This window comes from Lottia gigantea (assembly GCF_000327385.1).
Source record: "Lottia gigantea unplaced genomic scaffold LOTGIsca_89, whole genome shotgun sequence".
In the NCBI taxonomy this organism is placed as follows: Eukaryota; Metazoa; Mollusca; class Gastropoda; family Lottiidae; genus Lottia; species Lottia gigantea.
In genome coordinates, this window is record NW_008710923.1 from 170,933 (window position 1) to 185,296 (window position 14,364).

At 34.1% G+C, this 14,364-nt stretch overlaps 2 protein-coding genes across 2 annotated transcripts in view; one reads left to right on the forward strand and one right to left on the reverse strand.

Annotated features, from left to right (window-relative positions):
- Positions 1–5,095: 5,095 nt before the first annotated feature.
- On the forward strand, positions 5,096–8,603 carry LOTGIDRAFT_169764 (hypothetical protein; the record flags this gene model as incomplete). Its single annotated transcript, XM_009068065.1, has 4 exons — positions 5,096–5,138; positions 6,422–6,637; positions 7,091–7,251; positions 7,479–8,603. 4 exons carry the CDS (start codon positions 5,096–5,098, stop codon positions 8,601–8,603), a joined length of 1,545 nt encoding a protein of 514 aa, XP_009066313.1.
- Positions 8,604–9,505: 902 nt separating this feature from the next.
- Positions 9,506–14,364, reverse strand: part of LOTGIDRAFT_197758 (hypothetical protein) — a gene marked incomplete at its 5' end in the record, with an annotated part of 38,658 nt that continues 33,799 nt past the window's right edge. The window contains 6 exons of the mRNA XM_009068066.1: positions 9,506–11,603; positions 12,069–12,224; positions 12,568–12,722; positions 13,004–13,125; positions 13,449–13,531; positions 13,707–13,776. Of these exons, the coding sequence (XP_009066314.1) occupies positions 11,373–11,603; positions 12,069–12,224; positions 12,568–12,722; positions 13,004–13,125; positions 13,449–13,531; positions 13,707–13,776 (817 nt within the window). The 3' untranslated portion in view covers positions 9,506–11,372. The remainder of the gene's footprint in view (positions 11,604–12,068; positions 12,225–12,567; positions 12,723–13,003; positions 13,126–13,448; positions 13,532–13,706; positions 13,777–14,364) is intronic.

The following is a 14,364-nucleotide window of genomic DNA, read 5'->3' on the forward strand; positions in this document are numbered from 1 at the left end:
CTGGGATTCATTTTCATGTTTTTTTTTATGTTAAAATAGCATGTCTGTCAAATTAAATTTCCGTGCATTCGAACAATGTCGGCATAATAAGTACTTTGTTTTTTAAGAAATTGAAGCAGGTTTCCTCATTCAGAATTTCGTTGGATTGACAAAAAAGATTCACATTCTGTATTATCAATTAAAAGTTTTAAACTTACTATTTTTCTCTCGGTTGGACCTCGATTGAGGAAAATATAACCAGTATCAGTCTAATTGTTCTTACCATCTTTAACGTGCAATAGCGACAGCACACGGGACCTTAGTTTATTGTTCCATCCGAACGATTAGAAGCCTCTTCCATACCAGTCCTCCGACCAGCATCACTATGACGGGGAAACGCTGTAAAAAAAATCAGAAGATACTATCTCAAGTCATGCATTGTTTCTCATTAATATTATGCTATTGAGTGTTTTATTTGCTTCAAAAACTAATATTCATTATCGCTATCAGAGCTTGAAATCACATTATGATTCAATTTTTCCAATCGTAATAATTACTAAGGGAGAAAACTGAGATACACATAAATAATATATGAGATGATAAGATTCTACAGGAATAAGGAATCCAGTGCTATAATCGTTAATTACTTTTATCATATCACGGATACAACTAGCTCTCTTCAGATTACGTTATAGGCACAACGACAGCCTTCTGGGGTTATATTATTGTCGAGAAAGATGGTCATAAATAATTTCAAGATTTTTGTTATTCAAAACAGAAAGAGTTTAGTTGAAAACAACGCTAAACGACTCGTAAGATACTTGAAAACAATGTCAACCTGACTGAAACTGAAAATCATTGTTAACATAAGCATTGTTTTGCAGTTCGGATCAATAGTACTTGGACCTTTTTCGATAGTATTATAAGTATTATGACTCGTATGACCCTTAATGGCGTATTATTTCATAATATACGTGGATTGCAATTCGGTTCAAGTTGAGCGAACTGTTCCTATTACTCAAACCTACTTCAACATACATCATATTACTAGATCAATCCACGTATAATATTGGTCTTAAGAAGTCCTTTCAGTTAATCCGATAATCTGTAATTTGTGGACCTTTGGCTTTTAATCCGTCGATTAACTAATCACAATAATCTCGTTCAATCCTCTTCTAAAAGATAAGCTACCTGTAACAAACTGTCACACCAGCCCAATTCCGCCATTGTTTCATTAGTCACAAATCTCGTTAAAAGATACACAATTTTAGATTCTTTACAGGGGGTCATTAAGATAGTGTAAAATTTCAAACGAATTACCGGTCAGAAATTCATAAAAAGGTGTTCTTTTTACAAACTAAACCGCTAAATAAGATCTTAATCTGTTGTGATTATAATGCAAATAGAAAGATGAGATTAAAAAAGTTCTAAAACTATGTTTAAACTACGAATTAATTCTATAATTTGATACTGCCTACATCAATATTTTGGTTATTTCATTGTTTCAGCGAATCCTACCAACTGTCGTGTTACCAAGTATTGTCAGATGGGTGCATGGGTCTATAATTGTAACAAACACGAATACAAGTTTTGATTCAATGAAATACATAGGCAAAGATAAATAGTCTTCTCGTTGTAGAATTTTTCAAAATTATAGATAATTGAGATGAAGCTATATTATTTAAATATTGATAAGGTTGCAAAAACAATGAATAAAAACAATGAATAAAAACAATGAATAAAAACAATGAACAAAGTGCATCTTCAAAAGCAACCCATTGGCGTCAAAGTTTCCTTGAAACAAACGAAAGTGTACATGTATATAATTTTAAATCTAAAAGCTTTATAAAGACAATAACTTTTTCAACATCTTTTGTCAAAATCAAATCCAAAGGCGTCCATGTTTTGTTAGAATAAAATTGCTAACAACCCTAACTTGCCCACTAGAATAATTGACTATATTTAAGGCTTGTTGAAGGTATAATTTCGATAGACAAACACCACTGTAATTATAGATATCCACGAACACTATCTGATCAAATTAATTTTGATAACAGCTCGCTTTTGATTCTTCATCCTTTTCTGTATTGTTGATCGGTGAACCTCGTGGCCAAATAAGCGACCTGAAATCAGATAAGCAATTTTGATCAATAGATCAAACCTTTTTTAAAAACTTTTTTTGTCATTTATATCGTTAGAAAATGGTTGAATTAATTAATTGAATAGAAACATTGGCATCAAATATGAGAGGAAATTGTTGAATCGTTGTGTGTATTAAGACAGTGGATTGTTATGTAGATACCCACAATGTATCCATATTTGAAAGTTCGTTTTCGTTTAAAATCATTTTTCTAAACTCTCATAAATTCGAAAACTGAAATTAAATCTTCAAATGGCAGCTGATTTCATTGAAAATTTATGGACTTTTTGCAAGAAAAACTACATGAATTTCGTGAATCAATGTGAAAGATGTATATTGTGGGATAGTTAACTTTTCACAAAATCGCAGATTACTGCGACCATTTCTACTACTATTAAATGAAATCGCAAGAAAAACCCATTAATTTAACAATGATAATCTAATTAGCTAATTGATATTAACGGCATTTAAAAACTTTCAAATTAGTTTACACTTGTTGCTCGTCTGTGTGGAGCCACGGGCAAACCTGTGACCAACCCAAAACATGACACGCCAACAGGTGGTAGGGGACACAGGCAAATATACACTTCATATCAGATTTTGATCAAAATTCGAAGTTTCTGCTGTGGTTGACTTATATGGACATTCAAGTACATTTTCTTGCTTCATCTTGTGATATATGTGCAGGCAAATGAAAATAATATCGACGATGGTGGTTATACTTGGCAGGAAGGCTTCGATCTAAGGAAAGAGGATGCAATGGTGATGAATGGCGAATCCAAGAATTCAGGCACTACTTCAAATGTCACTGACAAATCGAGTTCAAAACACCTGACATAGCTGACATGACCAAACGTAGTTTCAAGTGGTCTTTAACCCATCTCATTATAGATGATGTAACGTTTGAAGACATTGTTCCCCACCACTTAAGATACTGTATTTGTCTTTGATATCTGCTAACTGATAATGCTAAGATAAATTCCTTGGTGGGGTTAATTTAGCTCTATAATACAATATGCACACATAGGTTACAATGCAAGGAACAAATCTTAGTTACAAATTTGTTTGGTTGCTTGTCATAAACATGAGACTTTATGGAAGCCATTGTTGACCAATTTTGATTAAAAGTTTCAATAAAATTATATGCCATAACCTAATATACATGTAAATATCATGAAAAAAAACCCCAACAAATTTTACGTTCTTTTCTGCACCTGAACCTGCTTAATTGGAAATGTCCGCAGTGCGTTATGAGGGAAATTTTGCCATGAATAAGCAGCATAGAGAATTATCATTGAAATGAATGGAACACGCTAGCGAGGCTATATCCATGGAATTTGGCTGTAAGTTATTCAATTTGTACAGATACTATTCCCAATGTTAGAAGTCGTCGATTGATTTTGACACAAATTAGCTGATGCTTCACCTTATCTTAAGATTTTGCCAGTATTCCTTTGAATCAGCATTTAAAAGATAAAATGAAATTGACTTTTTACACAGTGGCGGAGCCAAAGGGGGGGAGAGGGGCAGAGGGGGTAGCCACTGCTTTTACGTTCTACTATTCTCGTAGGTTAATTTACCACAGCCTCCTTTGACTAGGTATGAGTCTGACTTCGACTTGCAACGTCTAGCGCATTTGAAAATGATAATGTGAACCAAAAGTTTTCAACTTTTTACAATATTGGCAATGAGAATAGTTTATTAATTACTGACATGGCTTGATAGAACCATTGTGGAGCCAAACCAAATCTTACTATAGAAATATGACATTTTGCAATGAAAAAGAAAGAAAAGAGCAACAACGCATAACGTCAATAACACCATTAACGTTGGCGATAGACGTCATCATCTGATTTCTACAGTCGATTGGGCAGAACCTTCAAAATAATTGAAATCTATTTTCAAAATCTTACAAACTCTCTCAGCCAATCGTCACGGTTATTTGGTATTTGATGTCTTTATCGTAAACGTAAAGAAAATAGCGGTTTCATCTTATGTTTTACAGAGAACAATTAAGATATACAGGTCACGCTAGGATGACCCCCATATAACTTTTTCAATAATGACTTAACTTATTGAAAAGAGCCCATTGTAATTGAGTGGTTGGGATTATATTAAACAATAGAAACAATGACATATATTGACAAGCAAAAGTAGAAAATGGCCCGTTAACACATTGAGCAAATCCTCTCCAAATCAGTCGTTGCGCAAGTTTAGGTTAGTGGCCTTACGACAACTGGATTTAATCCAACAGTTTGAACAGTTGACGAAGGAATATATACAGCAGAGTGGATACATAACAGGGTGATTTAGCTTTATCTAAGTCGTATGTTTAATAAGGGATAAACCACACAAACTTTGTTAGGTCATGATATAATTTGGTGGTAAAATGTGTAGATTGGTGTAAAATAGGGAGCCGTATATCAGGACCAGTTGAGGTGCTAGTTGATCATCATCTACCCAGACAGTCAGTCGAGAAGGTTGTGAAAGATCATTGGAGCTTCAACATTGGATACTACCGTTCATATCACCAACTGAGGCTAGAGTTTTTATACCAATAACCGAATCTTGACATTCGGGATAATTTTTGACAACTGGATGTCTAAGGGAACCGTGAAAGTAATTGTCGACAGTAAGTGTTGAGGACACCGGTGTGAATTATAAATGATGTAAGAGAGAAAACGTGACGTTTTTTTACAGAATACAAAAAAACTATCCTAACTGTAAATTGCTTACTTGCCCCATCGGAGGTGTGAATAACTGAACCCAGGAAGCCGTTTCATAGTCAATTTGGGTCTTATCTTAAGAAGTGGATTTAACTACACGTGTTTCCATAATCGGTCAGATCGTATCGAGGAGCTTATGACACGACCTTATTGGAGTTAGTAGTAGCAGGAGACTTCAGACTCGTGGTTCACCGAAGTGCAATTTGGTTGACGTTGATGTAAGGATTTAAAAGTTCGGGAAACCACCAAGATGATACAACTGGATAATCTCAGACCCGTCCATAATGCACAAGGTAAGCTATAGGATCGATGTTACGGTACCATTTTGTGTATCTGTCATATTTGTAGATTGTATCAATGTTTATTGAGGTACTGTTATAGACGCACTGGCCTAGGTCACAAGTATTAGGTGTTATAGGATACACTGCTATCTAGCATGGAAATAGACCAATACAATAAGAAGACTTGTTAAAGAATAGAGATCCTTATCGAGAGAAGTCTTAGGATCTGTCAGTTATGAAATGTCTTTCAGTGACACGGTCTTGCACATGTTGTCATGGGCAGATCAAACGATTCTGTTCTTCATAAAATTATCTGGAATATCTACATACACTCTACCATGCAACTGTTATCCATTTCAAAGCTGCCAACAATAATATATTGCGATTGCTGCTTCCTGTGGCAGAGCCTTGTTTTCTGAATCCTTAGCAATTGTTTCAGAATAGAACTAGTATAGCATTGAAGCTTATCGCTTATGCTTTTTTGATGTTTTTGGACGATCGTATCAAGTTATTTCTTTAGTTTCAATCAAACTAATATAAATTTGGGAGATTGATGAGGTAGAAAATGTTGAAACTCTTGTAATGCGGGCGTAATACCATTCTTCAATTAAAAATATAAGACTTTTAGCGTAATTGAGCTATCTTATCGGATGTATATATTGTAATATAAATTTATTGATATAATCTACTCAAAGATTAACGATTATCATTAATATTAATTAATATTATATTGTAGAATATACAACTAATATACTTTATTTTGATTAGTATACCATATCTACTATATACTCAATGATTTTGATAATAAGACTTACTTGACTGGTGTTACCCTAATACCCAAATATTTATTTTAGACAGACGTTAACTTCTATACTTGGCATGCCTCCATTGAGCATGAAACACATCAGTGACATTAAACTTAGATGTACGACAAGCTTTGATTGGTTTAAAAAGAACATTATTAGAACGCGACTGCGATAGAAAACTTGATAGATTACATTTGAGACGGAAAAATATAAGAAAAATAAGAAACGAATCCAAAACGCCATCTAGTGACAATTCTTAAGCAAATGTGAATGAATAAAGACACTATTGTAATGCTTTTGTCCACTCACTTTCAATATATTGGTACAAAAATAATACAAAATGTTTGGTCATTGTTAAAGTGTGACAAACATGTAAAAATGTCAATATGTAAAGTCATCCGTTTTAGTTTAAACGATAAACCTTCAATAATATGATTTAATAAAGCCAGAAGGTGATGACATCTTACATCATTTGTTTTTCTTTTTCAGGATTAGGACATTACGATCCTCCCCATACACATACATCAAATACGTCACCGCTAGCCATAACACATACCAGTCGCCCCAACTTACCCACCGGCGATATACAACATAATGGCTTAATTCATTGGAATCACGCCCAAACTACAAATTATGATAAACAAGCCACAACTTATGACCAACAATCAACTGAAAAATCAGATGACGACGAAGATGAAGATGATGGTAATTGTTAAATTGATTAATTAATTGATGGTTTAAAACAATGATGGCGCCATCACCGACGTAATCTGGGCGCTACCCAGCCTAACTTGTTTTAAAACAAATTTTTCTCATTAATTTTTTTATATTGATCAGCTGACCGCTTTTAATACAAATTTATCTTGTGACAAACTTATATCTATCAGTTATTCGGCATATCAAAACAGATGTTTGCTAGCCTGTTGGTTCTGACATAGGTCGAACCATCATTATATTTTCCCTTGTCGGTGATACAGGTCAGCTTCAGTATGTGCACGTTAAAGATCCATAAGGAATTGAAAATCAGAAAAAAGCTTATTCTATCCCTGACGAAATTTCCTTTCATTAATATCCACATATCTGGAAACCAAAGTCGATAACGGACGCAATACATCTTGGTAAATTATCAAATCTCATATTGATTAATGTTTTTTTTAGAATACCGACCCTTCACCCCACCACCACCGAGAGAAAGACTAAGTTACACCAGGTACCAGCTAGAATTACTCAGTGGAATATATGAAAAAGTTCGCTACCCAAACAGCACCCAGAAACAACTGATTGCAAAACGTGTTGGAATCACCAGGGAACAAGTTAAGGTATGTGGCTTTGATGATACATTGACAAATTAAAGGAATTGAAAAGAGGTTTCTAAACTTTTGGTGCGTATTAGGGACACTGATAGCGTTGATTTCACCACTTCAACTTTCAATCAGTCTGTGGGTCGTCCAATTCCACATAAACTAAGCGTTTAATTACGGCGCTATCGCATAGACATTTAGATTGAGCATACTCCTTATTAAAATGCCGGTTTTTGTCGTTTTAGATTTGGTTCCAGAACAGGAGACGGAAAGATGTTATCAATAACCCTAAATCAAAGGACAAAGATGATTCATCCAATCCACCTACGAGTCCCCCACAAAACGAAACCAGTTCTAAATGTGATTCGAGCGACAAAAGCTCCTCCTCTCCAACGTCAAGCGAAGTTGATGGTCCAAAAATGGTACCCAATGTTGTTCTTAAAAGTGTAATCAATGAACTTGAGAGGTTTGAAAAGACAGTTTTGAAATCAAAAAAGACCAAAAAGAAATCTAAGCAAAAGCAGCAAAAAATTCAGCAGCAACAGCAACTTCAGCAAAAGATGGCTGCAATCGCAGCCGCAGCAGCCACAGCAGCCACAGCAGCCGCAACAGCCGCATCGACATCTTCCGTCCAACAAGTACCAGCATCAAGCAGAGTTAAAGGTGTATCTCTGTTCAATGCTTACGATATGATCTCACCACCAAACAAAGTGATAACGCCAGGTTTTCTGGACACAACAGTGAACCGATTCAGTCATTCCAAATCGTCCTCAGCTTTCCAAGATCCGAAATCTTCCTCGGACCAAAACACATCACCAACGCTGGTTCAGGGTTATCAACAGCTTCCAAACCCCATCTCTGTCTTACCAAACGAATATTCATCGCACAATTCTACAGTGATGACACCGCATCTCAACAACCAACCAAAAGGACACTCGGTGTTTGAAAATATCCCAGTCTTGGCTGACTTACTTGGGTACAGACCAGGTGATAAAACACCCAAACAACCAATGGGACATACATTTAGCCCGCATCATCCATTTACCTCTCCGCGAAATAATTCTGATCGTTGCTACAGTGATATACCAGGTAGCGTCAATCATGGATCGTTAGGCGTGAACCGCGTATTCCCATTTCCGTTTATAGCAGATGCTCCAGTTATGTTATCGTCTGTTCGACATCCCGATCCATATCGCCCACCAGTTCATTACCTGCATCACCAACATACAGAAGATCCTTACCAACCGTTCATGATATCTTCCTTCAGTAATCCATACTATTCCACATCCGCGGCACCATCACAAACATGGCCGCCACAACAAACGCCATCTAGTGACAATTCTTATACAGCAGGTGCTCCCGTTTTATGATGAATCGGATATGCTATTCTGCTAATATTTTTTAATTTATTTACAACGATGTGTCTTAAGGTTTGTATTCGAAACGATGTTTTGTTCTCAAACGACTCGATGTTATACTCAACGACTCGATGTTATATTCAACGACTTGATGCTATATCAACGAATCAATGCTAATTCAACGACTTAAACGACTTGATGTAATATTCAACGACTTGATGCTATATCAACGAATCGATGCTAATTCAACGACTTAAATGACCCGATGTTATATTCAACGACTTGATGCTACATCAACGAATCGATGTTAATTCAACGATTTGATGTAATATTCAACTGTCCTTAATTGCTCTTTATAAGCCTTTGTTTTCGCTGGATTGCTGAAGACCAATCATGAAAACAACTCTGAGCTTGTTATATTTTGATATGTTTGTTTGTTATGTTGACGAGGTAAGATGATGCTAGTCTATGTATATATCAATTTTTGTTTATTTTTGATAAAAAAATCTACATATTTACATAAAATTGACTTTGTATTTTATTAGTGAAGCGTGTACGCATTTAGCTCTGGTGGTGAAACTAAATGGGGTGGGTCCTAGTCACGAAAAGAATATTTTCTGGTCACTCCTGAGTTTTTAGGGAATGACCAGAGCAGTGGGGTACAGGAGTGGGGGCATTTGCAGCAGAAAAAGCGTTTGCACTTAATTTTTTAACAAAGTTTAAAAAATGCTTTTTATATGCTTTTGTCCCAAAATATGTGAACCAATTCACTTCAATTTTTTGAAAATTTCGATGCTCTAGGCTTGCGACTATGACGAATGCTCCCTATTTGTACCCCCAGTATCGGGAGGCTGACGCCTCCACTGGACCAATATAGACATAACATTATGTTAATATACAAAATTGCGCTATTTATATATTGCATTGTTTATTTACATTGTTTATCACAGTTAGAATATATATTAAATTGACAATGTGACTGACATATACATTCATATATACATTGCAGCTTTAAAGAGATTGCAAACAGATTTTCGAAAAACTTGTATATGTGTATCGAGGGACACTGATAGCACCATTCAAATCTTTAGTCAGAGATCTGTGATTCGTACAATTCAGCCAAAACTAAGCCTCTTATAACGAAACTATCACAAAAATTGTTAATAATATCTAAGGGCCACGTCCTAGTTTAAGTGCAATTGCAAAGCTCGCAGAAGTCCACTAAAAACTGAAATGGTGTAAATCGAAACTATCTGTATCGAAGATACACATACATTTTTTAGAAATCATCTTACAATCCCTTTAATAAACACACACATTCAGCTTTTTTTTTAAATTAAAGCACCATAGAAAGCAAATAATGTACAGTATATCACTATTATTAGTTGATACATGCTGATTTGTCAGAATAAACATTTGACTTCGGTAATTGATAAAAAAAACTGCAATTTATCTCAGTGGTGGAGTCCATTAAAGCTTTTTTATATTAAAAGAATTGTAAATGTCTGAAAAAATGAACAATATTCCCTACTATTTTATTTTTTTTCTGATTTAATTAGTAATTGTCTAAAGTACTGCAGGTTAACAGCAGTTCACTTTCGATTGTAGACAAACTTGACTGCAGATGTTCATTTTCAAGAGTGTTACAGAGAGCTGAGTTCTATCAGCAGGTAAAATGCACAGTTAGACAACAATACCCTTTAAGACAATAAATATTTATCTATGTAAGATACAAGATAGAGTTCTGAAGACTAAAACAAAGAATAAAATATTGAGCACTGATAGAAAAGAAAGAATCAAAATATTTTATACAAAGGTAACATCTAAGGTTCACTAGGATCCTGTCTACCAGCTGATCCGTAGCTAAACCTCTTACTTAGCATTGCTCTCTCTTGGATTACAAGAACCACTTTACAGCTGGGTCAACTGGAATAGTCAGAACGGACGCTTGATTAGAATCCACAACCAACAAATGCCTTCTAACAGCTAGCCTACATACAAAAAACTTAGTGATTTCACTAACACTGTTCATTTTACTTCAAAAATGGTAAAAGTAGATTTCAATTTGTGCTGTGTAAGCAATACGTTTCAGGGACTTTTAATTTCAGAAATAAGCATTGAAACTACTGATTTTGATGAAGGGATGGCACAATAATATAAAAACATAACAAACAAACCATATCTAATAACTTATTAAAATCAACTATAATAGAAATTTTCTAAACAATATATACATAGTAAACTAAAAAAGGGGAAATGTCATAAAAAAAAATAAAGAAATTTTTTTTTCACATCAGCTTTTGAGTTTATTTCATTATTTAATCTTTTGGACTAAACTACACAATATACTATATGTTGAATCATTTTGGTTTTTATAAAATCTTACACATTTATTCACAACTAGTGTTCTGTGTGGGTTAAATCAATAAAAAATTATCCAATCAGGAGTCATATCATTATCATTTGAACGACATTTAGGAGCAGATATAACAAATAAATACATTATGTTATAGCACACTTCTTTTCATCTGATGACGACACGTGAAAATTGTGTTGAAACGTTACGTACTTTGTTATTAAAGAAGTGAATCATACCATAATATATTCTCTTGTGTTTTTGATATATTTAGGATTATTTTAAAGTTATGATGGTTCAGATAGGTTCAGATAATATATTATCTAGAATATTAGACTAGACCATGTCACTTTGGTGTTGCAGACTTAATTCTGACCCATATAAAGAATTTATTAATATTAAAAAAAATGCTGTTGAAATCTGATCTATTTCTCATCTCCCTTCCATTTTTCTTCATCTTCTTTCTTAGATTCCGGTCTCAGTTGATTTCTCATTCCACCTAAAACTTTGGATGTGGCCTCTGATGCTATGATTACTGGTTTAACAATTGTGGGTGGGATCTGTCTCAAAACTCCGCCTACAACACCTGTCAATCCTTTTTGTTCCTGTTCTTCTGTAGCAGCTCTCACCAAGTTATTAGCTGCATCACCAAATCCCTGTAAAATTTTGAAAAGTTTCAAAATAATTGTGACTTTGCTTTAGACCTAAAGGATTTAAATAATTTTCTCTTATTCTGATTTATGTTCTTAATATACATTTTTTTTACACAGTTTTTATCTTTAATCATGACAAAAGCAAGACTGTCTACTCCAAGGTACAGAGTAAGCATATGGGTGTATTTTTAAAGTGTTGATTAGTTTATTGAGGTTAAAAAACTGCGCATTATACTCACAAATATACTGTATACAAAATTTCCAACTAATATCATGTTTTTTGTCAAAATTCTTGTTTTTTTTTTGTAAAATATACAATGTTCCTATTACTTATTTTCATAAAATGTTCAACAAAATATCACATTCCCTATAGATTTTATAAATTATTTACAATGTTCATATGACCCAAAATGTTCAACAAAAGTTATGTTTCCAATAGATTTTGTGAAAAATTTACAAATGTATTACCTCTTTAATAACAATATAAGCATTGTTAACACCTTCTCTCAAATCAGAGGGCTGACCTTTACGAATTCTATGAGTCATAAACCTTTTATGTTTAAGTTTTGGCTGTCTGACACTAGGTCCTGGTGATAACATATCATAGGTTAGCTCTGCTACATACTGTAATAAAATATTGAAAATTATTTACAACCAGTGTTTTAACAAATAAGATTCGAATGCTACTAGTATTCAACTACAAATACTAACTTTGATATAGCTTTTAAATACTATAGGCCTGTTAGCGACCCCTTTCTCTGACAACTAGACACATTAAGATAGTTACTTACTTGGAGATTAGGTACCTCTTCAAGGTAAAAAAAAATCTGATGCCACAGCCAGTGCTTCTGAGAGTTGACCCACTGACTGCTTTCAACCCCTATCACCTACTTTTGAAGAATTTGGAACACAAAGTGAAATTGTAGTCAATATTGCATATAAGTAAGACATAAACTGAAGTGTCTACCTGTATAGAAAGAACCAGTTTATTAGTTAACTCTAACAGAGCCATAGCTGTTGATGTTGTAAATGAACTAGCACCTCTCTGAAGACCTCTCACTATTCTACCATCTTTCTTATACTGTTCTACTGGCAGCCAGAATAAATCTTTTATACCATGAACTAGAATAACATCATTCCAAAAAGGTGACTCCAGTATTTATCAACTTTATTTGAAAGTGACTTAATCTTTTCCTATTGTAAGTGTCCCCAAAAAGGATCAATCTTACAGGTTTTGCATGGATTATTGATGAGATCTGCAGCACTTCTTGAGCAGAAACTCAAAATAAGTAAACACATAAATATAATATCCTTGAAAAGACTCTTCAAAATATAGAATTTAGCACCAATGAATAAGAAATGAGATACTTTTTGACATTTAGCAAAACATAAGACCATATTACCTATTTGAACAAAAGAATGCATGGGTCCTACACCACCCAATATACTTGGCAGTTGGTTTCTTCTGATGTCTGTTAACCATTCATGTGCTGAATAGGCCAGAACTTTATCCATACCCAATAAACTGAAAATAACAAGGTCAGAGAGTAGCAGGACATTTATCATAGTGTATCATACTTTACCAGCAGATTTCCTTCCCTTCTAGGCCATCTTTATCCTTAAAATTCTTATTAGCTTTCTACAATCAAATGAGTCTAATATAATGTAACAGCAATGAAACAACTAAACATAAGTTTATAATTCACAAATAAATCTAGTATAGAGGTTACATATAAGTTTGAGTGTGTTTTGTACAGTTGAGCGAGATATTAGAGTACATTATTCTAATCCGTGAAGATTCAAAAGATAAATACTTCTTGTAGTTTAGTTGAGACAATAAATACTTACCCATGTTTATAATTCAACCTGCGTAACTTTAATTCTGAAGAGTTTAGTTGAGCTAAACCTGCTAACAGACCAGCTAGTGTTCCCTGAAACAAAGCAAGAAAATACCTCAGAATTAACTCTTAAATCTTGAGGACAGAATTACTCGCACTCTCTATCTAGAACCATCATGCAATCAAATTTTTAAGGCAACCAGACCAAATAAAGTTCAATAAACTATCAGTGACCTTTAAGGTTGAGTTTAGTACCAGAATGACAAACCTGTTGCATATCCAATCTTTTACCATGATAGTCTAATTTTATATGTACATCAGGAGAAAATATAAAGGTTCTGAAAAATAAACAACATTATTATATGAGGATTAAATAACTTCATGATTTAAAAACTTTGAGCACTACAAATTGAAACAGTGTCAAATCTGAGCGTGCATCCTGGAATAAATTGTGAGCTACTCTGCCAAATGAAAGGCAAACTGTAAAACCTCAGCCAAACTTTACTATATGAGCCAGACTGTGTCCTATATGAGCCAAACTTTACCATATGAGCCAAACTTTACCATATGTGCCAAACTTTACTATATGCGCCAAACTTTACTATAGGAGCCAAACTTTACTATAGGAGCCAAACTTTACTATAGGAGCCAAACTTTACTATATGAGCCAAACTTACTGTATGAGCCAGACTGTGTCCTATATGAGCCAAACTTTATTATATGAGCCAAACTTTACTATAGGAGCCAAACTTTACTATAGGAGCCAAACTTTACTATAGGAGCCAACTTTACTATAGGAGCCAAACTTTAATATAGGAGCCAGACTGTGTCCTATATGAGCCAAACTTTATTATATGCGCCAAACTTTACTATATGAGCCAAACTTTATTATATAAGCCAAACTTTACTATAGGAGCCAAACTTTA